The sequence below is a fragment of the Mirounga angustirostris genome, unplaced genomic scaffold (assembly GCF_029215605.1).
Source record: "Mirounga angustirostris isolate CCGP_5_RB_7025 unplaced genomic scaffold, mMirAng1.0.hap1 SCAF_3, whole genome shotgun sequence".
NCBI lineage: Eukaryota > Metazoa > Chordata > Mammalia > Carnivora > Phocidae > Mirounga > Mirounga angustirostris.
In genome coordinates, this window is record NW_026991711.1 from 166,466,882 (window position 1) to 166,482,051 (window position 15,170).

The window sequence follows — 15,170 nt, forward strand, 5'->3', positions numbered from 1 at the left end:
TTTAAAATGAATTTTAAAAGGTAGGGAAGCAAATAATAAGATTTTATGTAGTTTTCTATCGAACACAATTATTTTTTTTTAAAGATTTTATTAATGTGAGACAGATAACAAGAGAGAGCATGAGTGGGGGGAAGAGAGGGAGAAGCAGGCTCTCTGCTCAGCAGGGAGCCCAAACCAGGGCTGGATCCCAGGACACTGGGATCATGACCTGAGCCAAAAGCAGACACTTAACCGACTGAGCCACCCAGGTGCCCCTATCAAACACAGTTATTAACAACAAGAGCTCTGGGGTCTCCTCAGTTTGGTAGAAGACCTTATGCCATAGCAATATCTGGTAAGCAGCTACTCCCTTACATGTTTAAGAAAGGTATGTAAGTTGTATCAGTTACATTGGCGTCTAATTCGCGTTAATAGCTTTTTTCTCCTTTATTAATAACATAGCATCTTTATAGAAAAGCGGAAAAATGGCCTCATGCCCTTTGAGATTTCATATCAACCAGGAGGAGTTTGTAGGACCCTCTTTGCAATTCTTTCTGGCTTATAGGAACATCTGTAAGAGTGAATGATGATCCAGGAAGCATCATTCATCAATGAAACCTTCCTCTGTGTTGTAGGGTGGAGAGCACTGTTACTACCACGGCAGCATCCGAGGTGTCAAGGACTCCAGGGCAGCTCTGTCGACCTGCAATGGACTTCAGTATGTGCGAGTCTCACGTGGGAGAGTGAACTTGCTTTCAGCCGTGCACTGTTTCCATCTTTTCTTTCCCAAATGTTTGTTGTAGGGACTCTGCTGTGCCAGTCTCATGTTAGGGACTGGATATGGAGTCATGAACGAGGGCATAGTCTCCACTGTCTTAACATTTAGAGTCTGCAGGAGATTCAGAGATTAAACAAGTGATTACAGAGATTAATATTGAATTGCCATTTTGGTAGGAACTGTGAAGGGGAGGATCAGGACTTACAGGGTGAACAAACCTAGTCTAGAAAGGTTTCCCAAAGGTATATGCCAGAGGACATAGCAGTCAGGTGGTATTGGCCACAGAAGGATGGGGGGGGGTCGTGCAAAGAGAGGAGCTCATACATTGGCTTCAAGGCAGGCTCTAGAAAAACCTCTCTAAGCACCTTTTAGACCCTAATAGTCACCCTCCATGTAAAGATCTGGTTGTGGCCATGTGATGAAAAAGGATATTGAAAATCTTATCTTCCTATATATCTCAAAATTATATGCAACACAGAGTCATACTGCTTAATGGAAATTCACAATTGGCAGCCATAAATACGCTTGTTTGCCTTTTCAGAATCAGATGGTTTTAGATTATTCTAACGAGCAAAATACCTATTTTCTTATAGGTGATACTGGATTTGTGTAAGAAGAAATTTGTACTAGTTGGACATTGTCTTGGAATTATAACGTGACATACTGGAACTGTATGAATAGTCCTGTTCCAGATTCATCTTCTAATGTTTTCATTTTGTTTCAAAAATTAATTATAACATTTATAATTTATATGCTCGTGGTATACACTTTAACACCTTTTGTAGCTTATCTCTGTCTAATACAGTGCTGAGACCACAGTGGGATTCCATACAGATATATGAATTAGGTTTGGGGCAGTATAAAGATACTTGTTCAGATACACTGTTCATTTTTAAAGATGCAATGTGAAGCTCATTTGCTGGTTCTTGCTGTTTGCTGTATTTGTTAATTTCCTCCTGGTGCGGTTTCTTGTCTCGTAGTGGTATGTTTGAAGATAATACCTTTGTATATATGATAGAACCACTGGAGCTGATTCACGATGAGGTAAGTCTGTGACCTCAGTTTCCTTATGGTGTTTTGTTCTTTTAGCATCTTTGCCTTTGAGCCATAAAGAACATAATGTGGATGTCAGCGTACATTTATATGTAGTACTGGTGTATTGAATTTAGAAATATGCAGGTTATGACCTGCTGCACTGGGGAACATAAGCCAGCTACATGGGCTCGGCAGGTGGCTCTGTCAGCATCCAAGCTCCCACTTTGGGGAAGTGAAACCCATGGTTCTTTTGATTGAAGGTGCAGTTTCAGTACACTCACACAGGGGAAGTAAAGTCATAGGATTTATTACATACAGATTCTGGAATCTGGGGTGGGGAGCAGTAAGCCAGAGGAAGGCAGTCCTCCTTCCCAGGTCACTAGTGAACAGGAGATAGAGAACAGGGTAGCAAGCACCTGTTACTTGAAAGATGGTTGGAGTGGAGGTCCCTAACTTTTAGTGGGCTTAATTCTTTTTTTTTATTATTATGTTATGTTAGGCACCATACATTACATCAATAGTTTTTGATGTAGTGCTCCATGATTCATTGTTTGCATATAACACCCAGTGCTCCATGCAGTACATGCCCTCTTTAATACCCATCACCAGGCTAACCCATCCCCCCACCCCCCTCCCCTCTAGAACCCTCAGTTTGTTTTTCAGAGTCTACAGTCTCTCATGGTTCATCTCCCCCTCCGATTTCTCCCCCTTCATTTTTCCCTTCCTACTATTGTCGTCTTCTTTTTTTAACATATAATGTATTATTTGTTTCAGAGGTATAGGTCTCTGATTCGTCAGTCTTACACAATTCACAGCGCTCACCATAGCACATACCCTCCCCAATGTCTATCACCCAGCCACCCCATCCCTCCCACCTCCCACCACCGCTCCAGCAACCCTCAGTTTGTTTCCTGAGTCTCTTAGGGTTTGTCTCCCTCTCTGGTTTTGTCTTGTTTCATTTTTTCCTCCCTTCCCCTATGATCTTCCATCTTGTTTCTCAAATTCCTCATATCAGTGAGATTATATGATACTTGTCTTTCTCTGATTGACTTATTTTGCTTAGCATAATACCCTCTAGTTCCATCCACGTCATTGCAAATGGCAAGATTTCATTTTTTTGATGGCTGCATAATATTCCACTGTGTGTGATATATATATCACATCTTCTCTATCCATTCATCTGTTGATGGACATCTTGACTGTTCCCATAGTTTGGCTATTGTGGACATTGCTGCTATAAACATTGGGGTGCACTTATCCCTTCGGATCACTACATTTAGTGGGCTTAATTCTAAGTGGTTATTTTAAAAGATGTCCTGGGAAAAGCAAAGCGGGAACTTAGAGTGGGAATCCTAAACTCAAGTTCTTTTTTTTTATTATTTCAGATTTTTTTTTCTGATTTTTTTCAATTTCTTTTTTTATTATGTTCAGTTAGCCACTCTATAGTACATAATTAGTCCTTGATGCAGTGTTCAGCAATTCATTAGTTAAGTATAACACCCAGTGCTCATCACAGCACGTGCCCTCCTCAATACCCATCACCCTGTTACCCCCTCCCCCCACCCGCCTCCCCTATGAAACCCCCAGATTGTTTCTCAGGGTCCATAGTCTCTCATGGTTCATCTCCCTCTCTGATTTTTCCCCCTTTGGATTTCCCTCCCTTCCCCTATGGTCCTCCATGCTATTGTTTATGTTCCACATATGAGTGAAACCATATGATAATTGTCTTTCTCTGTTTGACTTACTTCACTTAACATAATTCCCTCCAGTTCCATCCATGTCAGTGCAAATGGTGGGTATTCATCGTTTCTGATGGCCGAGTAATATTCCATTGTGTATATGTACCACATCTTCTTTATCCATTCATCTGTTGAAGGGCATCTTGGCTCCTTCCACAGTTTGGCTATTGTGGACATTGCTGCTATGAACATTGGGGTGCACATGCCCCTTGTTTTCACTCCATCTGTATCTTTGGGGCACATACCGAGTAGTGCAATTGCTGGGTTGTAGGGTAGCTCTATTCTTTTTTTTTTATGATTTTTTAAAAATTTTATTATGTTATCTTAGTCACCATACAATACATCATTAGTTTTTGATGTGGTGATCCACGATCCATTGTTTTCATATAACACCCAGTGCTCCATGCAGTACGTGCCCTCCTTAATACCCATCACCAGGCTAACCAATCCCCCTTCCCCCCTCCCTTCTAAAACCCTGTTTGTTTCTCAGAGTCCATAGTCTCTCATGGTTCATGTCTCCCTCCAATTCCCCCCCCCCTCATTTTTCCCTTCTCCCAGTGTCCTCCATGCTATTCCTTATGTTCCACAAATAAGTGAAACCATATGATAATTGACTTCTCTGCTTGACTTATTTCACTTAGCATAATCTCCTCCAGTCCCATCCATGTTGATGTAAAAGTTGGGTATTCATCCTTTCTGATGGCTGAGTAATATTCCATTGTATATATGGACCACATCTTTATCCATTCATCTGTTGAAGGGCATCTTGGCTCTTCCCACAGTTTGGCTATTGCGGACATTGCTGCTATGAACATTGGGGTGCATATGGCCCTTCTTTTCACTACATCTGTGTCTTTGGGGTAAATACCCAGAAGTGTAATTGCTGGGTCATAGGATAGCTCTATTTTTAAATTTTTGAGGAACCTCCACACTGTTTTCCAAAGTGGCTGTACCAACTTGCATTCCCACCAACAGTGTAAGAGGGTTCCCCTTTCTCCACAACCTCTCCAACATTTGTTGTTTCTTTCCCTGTCCATTTTTGCCATTCTAACTGGTGTAAGGTGGTATCTCAATGTGGTTTTGAATTGAATTTCCCTGATGGCTAATGATGATGAACATTTTTTCATGTGTCTGTTAGCCATTTGTACGTCTTCTTCAGAGAAGTGTCTTTTCATATCTTCTGCCCACTTTTTGACTTGATTATTTGTTTTTTGGGTGTTGAGTTTGAGAAGTTCTTTATAGATCTTGGATACCAGCCCTTTATCTGTAGTGTCATTTGCAAATATCTTCTCCCATTCTGTGGGTTGCTTCTTTGTTTTGTTGACTGTTTCCTTTGCTGAGCAGAAGCTTTTTATCTTGATGAAGTCCCAAAAGTTCATTTTTGCTTTTGTTTCACTAGCTTTTGGAGATGTATCTTGAAAGAGGTTGCTGTGGGCGATGTCAAAGAGGTTACTGTCTATGTTCTCCTCTAGGATTTTGATGGATTCCTGTCTCACATTGAGGTCTTTCATCCACTTTGAGTTTATCTTTGTGTATGGTGTTAGAGAATGGTCGAGTTTCATTCTTCTGCATGTGGCTGTCCAATTTTCCCAGCACCATTTATTGAAGAGACTGTCTTTTTTCCATTGCATGTTTTTTCCTGCTTTGTCAAAGATTATTTGACCATTGAGTTGAAGGTCCATATCTGGGCTCTCAATTCTGTTCCATTGGTCTATATGTCTGTTTTTGTGCTAGTACCATGCTACCTTGGTGATCACTGCTTTGTAATATAGCTTGAAATCGGGCAACGTGATGCCCGCAGCTTTGTTTTTCTTTTTCAACATTTCCTTGGCGATTCAGGGTCTTTTCTGATCCCATACAAATTTTAGGATTGTTTGTTCCAGCACTTTGAAAAATGTCATTGGAATTTTGATCGGGATGGCATTGAAGGTATAGATTGCTCTGGGTAGCATAGACATTTTAACAATGTTTATTCTTCCGATCCATGAGCGTGGAATGTTTTTCCATCTTTTTGTGTCTTCTTCAATTTCTTTCATGAGTGTTCTGTAGTTCCTAGAGTAAGATCCTTTACCTCTTTGGTTAGGTTTATTCCGAGGTATTTTATGGTTTTTGGTGCTATTGTAAATGGAATTGTTTCTCTAATTTCTCTTTCTACAGTTGCATTTTTAGTGTATAAGAAAGCAACTGATTTCTGTGCGTTGATTTTGTATCCTGCCACATTACTGAATTGCTGTATGAGTTCTAGTAATTTGGGGGTGGAGTCTTTTGGGTTTTCCACATAAAGTATCATGTCATCTGCAAAAAGAGAGAGTTTGACTTCTTCTTTGCCAATTTGAATACCTTTTATTTCTTTTTGTTGTCTGATTGCTGTTGCTAAGACTTCTAGTACTATGTTGAACAATAGTGGCGAGAGTGGGCATCCTTAATGTGTTCCTGATCTTAAGGGAAAGGCTCTCAGCTTTTCCCCACTGAGGATGATATTCACTGTGGGTTTTTCATAGATGGATTTTATGGACTTGAGGAATGTTCCCTCTATCCCTATACTCTGGAGAGTTTTAATCAGGAAAGGATGTTGTATTTTGTCAAATGCTTTTTCTGCATCAATTGAGAGGACCATATGGTTCTTCTCCCTCCTCTTACTAATGTGTTCTATCACATTGATTGATTTGCGAATGTTGAACCACCCTTGCATCCCGGGGATAAATCCCACTTGGTCGTGGTGGATGATTCTTTTAATGTATTGTTGGATCCTATTAGCTAGGATTTTGTTGAGGATTTTGGAATCCGTATTCATCAGGGATATCAGTCTGAAATTCTCCTTTTTGATGGGGTCTTTGCCTGGTTTGGGGATTAAGGTAATGCTGGCCTCATAGAATGAGTTTGGAAGTTTTCCTTCTGTTTCTATTTTTTGAAACAGCTTCAGTAGAATAGGTATTATTTCTTCTTTGAATGTTTGGTAGAATTCCCCAGGGAATCCATCAGGCCCTGGACTCTTGTTTTTTGGGAGGTTTTTGATCACTGCTTCAATCTTGTTACTGGTTATTGGCCTATTCAGGTTGTCAATTTCTTCCTGTTTCAGTCTTGGCAGCTTATAGGTTTCCAGGAAGGCCTCCATGTCATCCAGATTGCTCAGTTTATTGGCATATAGTTGTTGATAATAATTTCTAATAATTGTTTCTATTTCCTTGGTGTTAGTCGTGATCTCTCCCCTTTCATTCATAATTTTATTAATTTGAGTCCTTTCTCTTTTCTTTTGGGTAAGTCTGGCCAGTGGTTTATCGATCTTATTAATTCTTTCAAAGAACCAACTTCTAGTTTCGTTGATCTGATCTACTGTGTTTCTGGTTTCTAATTCATTGATCTCTGCTCAAATTTTAATTATTTCTCTTCTAATGCTTGGCTTAGGCATGGTTTGTTGCTTTTTCTCTAGTTCTTTAAGGTGTAGAGTTAGTTGGTGAATTTGGGATTTTTCTATTTTTTTGAGTGAGGTTTGGATGGCTATGTATTTCCCCCTTAAGACCGCCTTTGCAGTATCCCATAGGTTTTGGACCGACGTGTTTTCATTCTCATTGATTTCCATGATTGTTTAAGTTCTTCTTTGATTTCTTGGTTGACCCAAGCATTCTTGAGCAGAGTGGTCTTTAGCTTCCAAGTGTTTGAATTTCTGCCAAATTTTTTCTTGTGATTGAGTTCCAGTTTAAAAGCATTGTGGTCTGAGAATATGCAGGGAATAATCTCAATCTTTTGGTATCGGTTGAGACCTGATTTGTGACCCAGTATGTGGTCTATTCTGGAGAAAGTTCCATGTGCGCTCGAGAAGAATGAGTATTCTGTTGTTTTAGGGTGGAATGTTCTGTAAATATCTATGAGGTCCATCTGGTCCAATGTATCATTCAAAGCTCTTGTTTCCTTGTTGATTTTCTGCTTAGATGATCTGTCCATTGCTGAGAGTGGAGTATTGAGGTCTCCTACAATTAATGTATTGTTATCAATATGACTCTTTATTTTGGTTAACAGTTGGCTTAGGTAGATGGATGCTCCCATGTTAGGGGGCATAGATATTTACAATTGATAGATCTTCTTGTTGGACAGACCCTTTAAAAACGATATAGTGTCCTTCTGTGTCTCTAATTACAGACTTTAGTTTAAAATTTAATTTGTCTGATATAAGAATTGCTACCCCAGCTTTCTTTTGAGGTCTGCCGGCATGGAAGATGGATCTCCATCCCTTCACTTTCAGTCTGGATGTATCTTTAGGTTCAAAATGAGTCTCTTGTAGGCAGCATATGGATGGGTCCTGTCTTTTTATCCAATCTGCAACATTGTGCCATTTTATGGGAGCATTAAGCCATTCACGTTGAGAGTGATTATGGAAAGATATGAATTAATTGTCATCATGTTGCCTGTGAAGATGTTGTTTTTATAGATTGTCCCTGTAAACTTCTGTTATATATCACTCTTGGGGTCTTTCTCCTTTTATAGAACACCCCTTAATATTTCTTGCAGGGCTGGCTTAGTGGTCACATATTCTTTCAGTTTCTGCCGGTCGTGGAAGCTCTGCATCCCTCCATCCATTCTAAATGACAGTCTTGCTGGATAAAGTATTCTTGGCTGCATGTTCTTCTCATTTAGTACCCTGAATATGTCTTGCCAGGCCTTTCTGGCTTGCCAGGTCTCTGTGAATAGGTCTGACGTTATTCTGATGTTCCTCCCTCTGTATGTAAGGAATCTCTTCCCCCTAACTGCCCTTAAGATGGTTTCCTTGGTTCTAAGATTTGCAAATTTTACTATTACATGCTGGGGTGTTGGCCTGTTTTCCTTGATCTTGGGAGGGGTCCTCTCTGCCTCTAGGACGCGAATGTTTGTTTCATTCCCCAGATTAGGGAAGTTCTCAGCTACGATTTGCTCAAATACATCTTCTAGTCCTCTCTCTCTCTCCACTCCCTCCAGGATTCCAATTATTCTGACATTGGAACGCTTCATGGTGTCACTTATTGCTCTGATTCTATTTGCATGGATTCTGAGTTGTTTTTCCCTGGCCTCCTCTTTTCCCTTTTTATCTATTATATTGTCTTCCAGGTCACTTATTCGTTCTTCTGCCTCAGTTACCCTAGCTGTTAGATTATCTAGATTGGATTGGATCTCATTGATAGCATTTTTAAGTTCTGCCAATTCAGCTTTCATTTCTGCCCTTAGAGACTCTATGTTGCCATTAATTGATTTCTCCATTCTAGCCACGGTCTTCACAATTGCTAGCCTGAATTCCATCTCCGACATCTTGGTTATATCTGCATCCATTTGTAAATCTGTAGCATAAGTCATAATCTCTGAGTCTTTTCTATTTTGGGGGCTCCTCCTCCTAGTCATTCTGTTGATGGGTGTTTGAGGGAATGTATAGAGTCCAAATTATTGACCAGAACCCAAGCAAGATGTACCTGTTTTCTTGGGACCTTAGGGTTGCTGGCCTGTTGTTTTCCCAGCCTGTCTTCTGCGGGAGGGGCCTGCCCCGGCTGTTACTCAGGCAACCCTGGTGGGGCGGAGTTGTCCTGCCCCCCTGTGGTGGGAGATGGGCTCAGCGGGAATCAGTTTTGGGGGCTTTTGTTCTCTGGCGGCTTTCCCTTGCGGCTTTCTGCGTCTCTTCCACGAGTCAGAGCAGAAGAAACTGTTTCCAACCCTCTGCCTCAGAGCAAAGAAATCGCAGTCTATTCTTCAGTGAGCTCTCCAGGCCACACTGTCTCTGTTTCTGTCCGTGCTGCTATAAACTGCAGCGGCCTGGGTTGTGCGCCCCTCCGCAGTGCTCCCAGTCCTGCCTCCAGGTCGGGGCACGTCTCTGCCCTTTGCGCTTCTAAAACCACCAGCTGCTCCCAGTTCGCTCTGGGTTTCTGTCCCGGGGGCTGCAGTTCACAGGCGCGACCCCACCGCTCTGGGTTTCTGCCCCAGGGGCTGCCCTAGAGTCCTTTCCCCGCTGCTACCGGTCTGCGAGTCTGTGCCCGTCCCCAGCGAGCGAGGTTGTCGCTCACCGGCAGTGTAGGATCCCCACGGCCAGGATCCCTCCCACTGCCATTTATCCTCTGATATCTGCCCGCGGAATCACGGCTCCCCGCTTCGTACCTCGAAACTAACCACCTGCGATATTCTGTTTGTAGAGATCCAGATCTTTTTACATCTTAGGCTGGTTTCATGGGTGCTCAGACTGGTCTGGTAGATACCCAGCTCAATTCCGGGGACCAGTTGAAATAGGGTCCCCTACTCCTCTGCCATCTTTCCTTCTCTTTGCGTAGCTCTATTCTTAACATCCTGAGGAACCTCCATACTGTTTTCCAGAGTGGCTGTACCAACTTGTATTCCCACCAGCAGTGTAAGAGGGTTCCCCTTTCTCCACATCCTCACGAACATTTGTTGTTTCCTGTTTTCTGCCCTAAACTCAAGTTCTCATCAAAATGTCCAGACCCTGGGTGTGAGCAGCGTTATCATGCTGTAAAATGCCTAGGCAATAACTCAGAAAAATGCAAGTTGTTTTTCTCGTCACACCAGGCCACATACCAGTAAGGAATGATAAGAGGCAATAAATCTAGGTTTTTGGAAGTGAAGGCACTTCTTTCCAGTCTATAGAGCAGAGTGGACATTTTGTTTTGTACTGACCCACTTCTTTTCCTTTGAACTAGCTTTTATTTTCACTTCTTCTTTAGATAATTGTATGCCTATAAACATATACTTAACTTTTATAAGAGTCTTCAGTGGGAAAATTTGTAGTTGAACTATGATTATATTAGATAGCATTTAGTTTTGTTTAGAGATAGGGAAGAAAATAATATTTAGAGTCATGCACAGGCCAGCAACCTAGATAAGAAACCATAAGGACATTGTGCTGAGTGAAATAAGTCAGACAGAGGAAGACAAAAACTCTATGATCTTGCTTATATGTGGAATCTAAAAGTACTGAACTCAGAAGCAGAGAACAGATTAGTGGTTATCAGAAGCCAGTGGGGGAAATGCGTGAAGGAGGTCAAAAGGTACAAACTTCCAGGTATAAGATAAATAAATTCTGGGATGTAATGTACAACTTGGTGACTATAGTATCTTTGTATATTTGAAAGTTGCTAAGACAGTAGATCTTAAAAGTCCTCATCACAAGGAAAAAATTGTGATGTGGTGGATGTTAACTACACTTACATATTTTGCAATATATGCATATATCAGATCATTATACTGTACACCTTAAACTTATACAATATTACGTATTATTATATCCCCATAAAATTGGACTAAAAAAGGAATCATATACTCTACTAGTGTTGCTCACTAATAGAATGAAAACAAATCTGAAATTTGATCTGTATTCATTAGGTATTGTAATGAGGGCTTACTACATACTGGGTACTATTTTAGGTGTTGGGGATAAAGTGGTGAATAAGACAAACATAGAGCCTGAGCTTTATGGAGCTTATAGTCTACAGGGGCAGACAGGGATAAACGGGATGAGTAAGTAATTACATACTGTTTGTTAGATAGCGTGCTAAGGAGAAAAAAAATGAAGCCAAGGAGGTAGATTTACAAGGAAGAGCAAATGAGATGGTACTTTTGAAGGAGGACTTTCAAGAAATTAGGGAGCTGGAAGAGCATTCCAGGAGAAGAGCAAATGCAAAGGCCCTGAGGCAGGAGTGTGTGTTGTAGGAACTTTGAGGGTCCAGCTAGGTTGGACAAGAGTGGACAAAGGGGAGAGTGGTAGGAGATGAAGGCTCTGAGAAGTGGAAATAGGGAAATCATACCAGTGAGAAGAACTGCTAATGGGAAAATAGTATTTTGAGAGTGATCAAGTCAGAATATTGCAATCATTTGATGGGGCACAGAAAACTTTTTTTTTTTTATCTGCAGAGATTTCACCTGTAGATAAAATAAGTTTTGACCCAGGTACTAGCCATTTAGACTATTGATCATCACAGTTGAACAAACATTTTTTGCTGTGGCAATGTATATGTAAATATGGAGTAAGTTTCAAATTTGAGACAGAAGTGTCATTTAACTTTAAATGTTTAATGTTTGCTTAAACCTGTATCATTTTTCAACTAGTAAGTATAAAAATTACTGGATAATGAAGACAACCACCCTTAGATAAAGTCATTTTGATTAAGTAAAATGTTTTTCCCCTACTCTAGTGGTAGGTAAATAACTTGTATACAGCAAGATTATTTGACTTGGTACACAAACAATTGACTTTGATTTCTTGTGCTGATTAATGGCCCTGTTATGCTAAAAAAAAAACCCCAAAGAACAAAACAAAAACCCCAAATAACGACTCCCTAAGCCTCATAGTTTTCAAATATGTAAAATAAGATGGTTTTTTTCAATGCATCCCCAATAGGGCAGTTTTGCAGGTTTGATGAATTAAGAAATGTATGTGACTATGTTTAATAAACTGTTGGAGAAATTTATCAGTACAAACTGTTATCGTCAGAGTATTTAAAGCATCGGTTTTACATTGTTATAGCCATAATCATGTTCTTCAGGGGCTGATTGTTCCATGCCTACTCCCTTTTCTCTTTTGCTTTCTTCCTTACTCCCTACCTTTTGTTCATGTAACAATCTGTCTTCATCTTCACCATGAGGAGAGGGAAAGGAACAGTGCTTGAAACTTTAGTCGGCTTTTAAAATTGTGTTTCTAATCCAGTTGTGAGTTTCATTGCTCTGAGTATCATTTCACCTGTTACCAGAATTAAGAATTTACTGAACTTGAATTTAGATTTGTTGATGTTTAGTTTATTATTACTGGTTTTAGTATGCTTTACAGTAAGTCAAGTAATATGGATGGGATATTTCTAATAAGAATTCATGTTATCTCTCAAGCAGTGAATAGCAAAACTCTTAATTATTGTGAGTCTCATATGTAATCTATTAAGAACACTTTTTAAATAACTAGTTTTCTGCTTATGAAACTAATACATCATAGGAAATTTGGAAAAGCAAAATAAGCAAATACTTAACTACATTGTAATTTTCCATGATCCCATCCTGGAGAGAGAAACTTCTCTTCACCTTTAGTATACATTCTTCCAGTTTTTCAATGATATGTTCTTATATATTTTTAAAATAAATCGAATCATTATTCTGTAATAGAATTTTAGCTCAATGATGGATCTCTCTGAGTTGCAGTATTTTTATTTGTAAAATAAAGATGATATATGCATTATATAGAGTTCTTGTGAGGATTAAATCAGGTAACGTGTACATTAACAGTGTCTGGCACATAGTATGTGCTCAGTAATGGAAGCTGATAGTAAATAATAGGAATGGAAATAAGATGTTTCTAGAAGTGTAGTTTCTAGGGCAAAGGATATAAATATTTTCAAGGTCATTGATAGACATTGCTAAATTTCTCTTTGAACTATGCTCCCAATTTATTCCTATCAGCAGAGTATGAGAGTGCTTTTTACCTTGAAACCATAATAACTATGGTTATTATAATTTTAAAACCTTTGCCAACAGGATGGGAAAAACTGGTATATCTTTTTTTTTAAATTTGCATTTTGAAGGAGTATTAAAGCATTCATCATTTTTTTATACGTTCATTGACCATTTATGTTTCTTTCTTGTGAATTTCCTATTCATGGCTTTGAAGAAAGCTGTTTCAGAGTAGCTAATAAAACTATGCTTTTATTTACCCTGGAGCAATTGAATGGTACACTATTTTTTAAAAAATTAAAGTTTCAATAAGACATACTTTTCATTTTTGATAGCTAAAACATTAGCATATAAATGTTCCCATTTTAAGAAGGATATTGGAGAAAGTTCTAACACTCTTCCGTAGAAGCTTGATCACATCTTGCTTTTTAATGGCCCACAATTGTTTTGTTTCAGAAAAGCACAGGTCGACCACATATAATCCAGAAAACCTTGGCAGCACAATATTCTAAGCAAATGAAGAATCTCAGTAAGTTTAATTAAGATGGCCATTTTATTTTATGTAATAGGAGCTGTGCCTTGGGGGAACTCAGTGCGCATGCAGGAGGTGAAATTGCTCTGCAGTGAGCCGTGTGGGTGGGCAGTGGCATGAACTGTGGCTGGTGTGGAATGAGGCCTAGAGAGTCGTTGCCGATGGAAATACTGAAAGAAGAAGCCCAGGAGTAAACCTCTGTTAGAACCAGACAGTGTGGCTAAATTTAATGGTGATTTGCAATGAGGCTCATCCTTAAATTTCTCTGACAGTTTACTGCTTTTTAGACAATTTGTATTGTCTTGCTCTTATGTTCTGGTCCTGAGGTATCTTAAGCACACTGATGTTGACGAAAGCTTCTTTTGGATTATTGGGGTATGTGATATTGCTTCTGTACGTTAATGCCAAAAGTCTTCAATAATTTATGCAAAGTCTTATGCCATACATCATTTTTAAATCTAAAATGAATTAAGCACAGTGAAATTCTCTTAAATTTTCAGATACTGAGGGTCAGATGGTTGTAGGTCAGATATGCATAATCTAATGAACCTTGAATGGCTCGTTACATTTTTGATGATGTTTGGAAGAATATAATATTTGAATTATAAATTATAATTTGTGCGTTACGAACAGAATTAGATTTGTGACCATGAGAATGTGAAATGTTTAGTGACCGGCATACTTTTTTCACCTTAGTTTATTTTGATTTTGAGATGATGTATGCTATCGATGTTGCTGTTTCTTCACATAATATTTTTATTTTATTTTATTTTATTTTTTGCATCATGATAAGTATACTCTTTAATTCCCATCACCTATCTTACCCATCCCCCTCCCCCCACCTCCCTTATGGTAGACATCAGTTTGTTCACTATAGTTAAGAGTTTTCCTGGTTTGTCTCTTTTTCTCTCTCTTTTTTTTTTCCTTTACTCATTTCGTTTGTTTCTTAAATTCCACTTAGGAGTGATATCACATGGTTTTTGTTTTTCTCTGACTGACTTATTTCGCTTAGCATTATACTCTCTAACTCCATCTCTGTTGTTGCAAATGGCAAGATTTCATTCTTTTTTATGGCTGTGTAATATTCCTGTGTGTGTGTGTGTGTGTGTGTGTTTGTGTACCACATCTTCTTTGTCCTTTCATCTACTGATGGACATTTGGGCTGCTTCCATAGTTTGGCTATTGTAAATAATGCTGCAATAAACACAGCGGTGTATATATCCCTTTGAATTAGTGTTTTTGTATTTTTTTGGTAAATACCTAGTGGTGTGATTGCTGGATTGTAGGGTAGCTCTATTTTTAACTTTTTGAGGAACCTCCATACTGTTTTCCAGAGTGGCTGCACCAGCTTGTATTCCCACCAACAGTGTAGGAAGATTCCTTTTTCTCCACAGTCTCACCAACACTTATGGTTTCTTGTGTTTTTTATTTTACCCATTCTGACAGGTGTGAGGTGATAGTTTTGATTTGCATTTCCATGATGATGAGTGATATTGATCATCTTTTCACGTGTCTCTTGAGCATCTGGTTATCTTCTTTGGAGAAATGTGTGTTCATATCTTTTGTCCTTTTTTTGTAATTTTTTTTTTTTTTTTAGAGAGAGAGAGTGCATGTACAGCAGAGGAGGGGCAGAGGGAGAGGGAGAGAGAGAATCCCAAGCCGGGTCCATGCCCAGCCTGCAGCCCAATGAGGGCTCAATCCCACAACC

General features: G+C 39.4%; 1 protein-coding gene across 1 annotated transcript in view; it reads left to right on the forward strand.

Moving 5' to 3' along the window:
• ADAM23 (ADAM metallopeptidase domain 23) overlaps positions 1-15,170 on the forward strand; it is a 160,975-nt gene that overhangs the window by 96,221 nt on the left and 49,584 nt on the right. Inside the window, exons 5-7 of the mRNA XM_064586977.1 lie at positions 615-697; positions 1,738-1,801; positions 13,387-13,459. Of these exons, the coding sequence (XP_064443047.1) occupies positions 615-697; positions 1,738-1,801; positions 13,387-13,459 (220 nt within the window). The remainder of the gene's footprint in view (positions 1-614; positions 698-1,737; positions 1,802-13,386; positions 13,460-15,170) is intronic.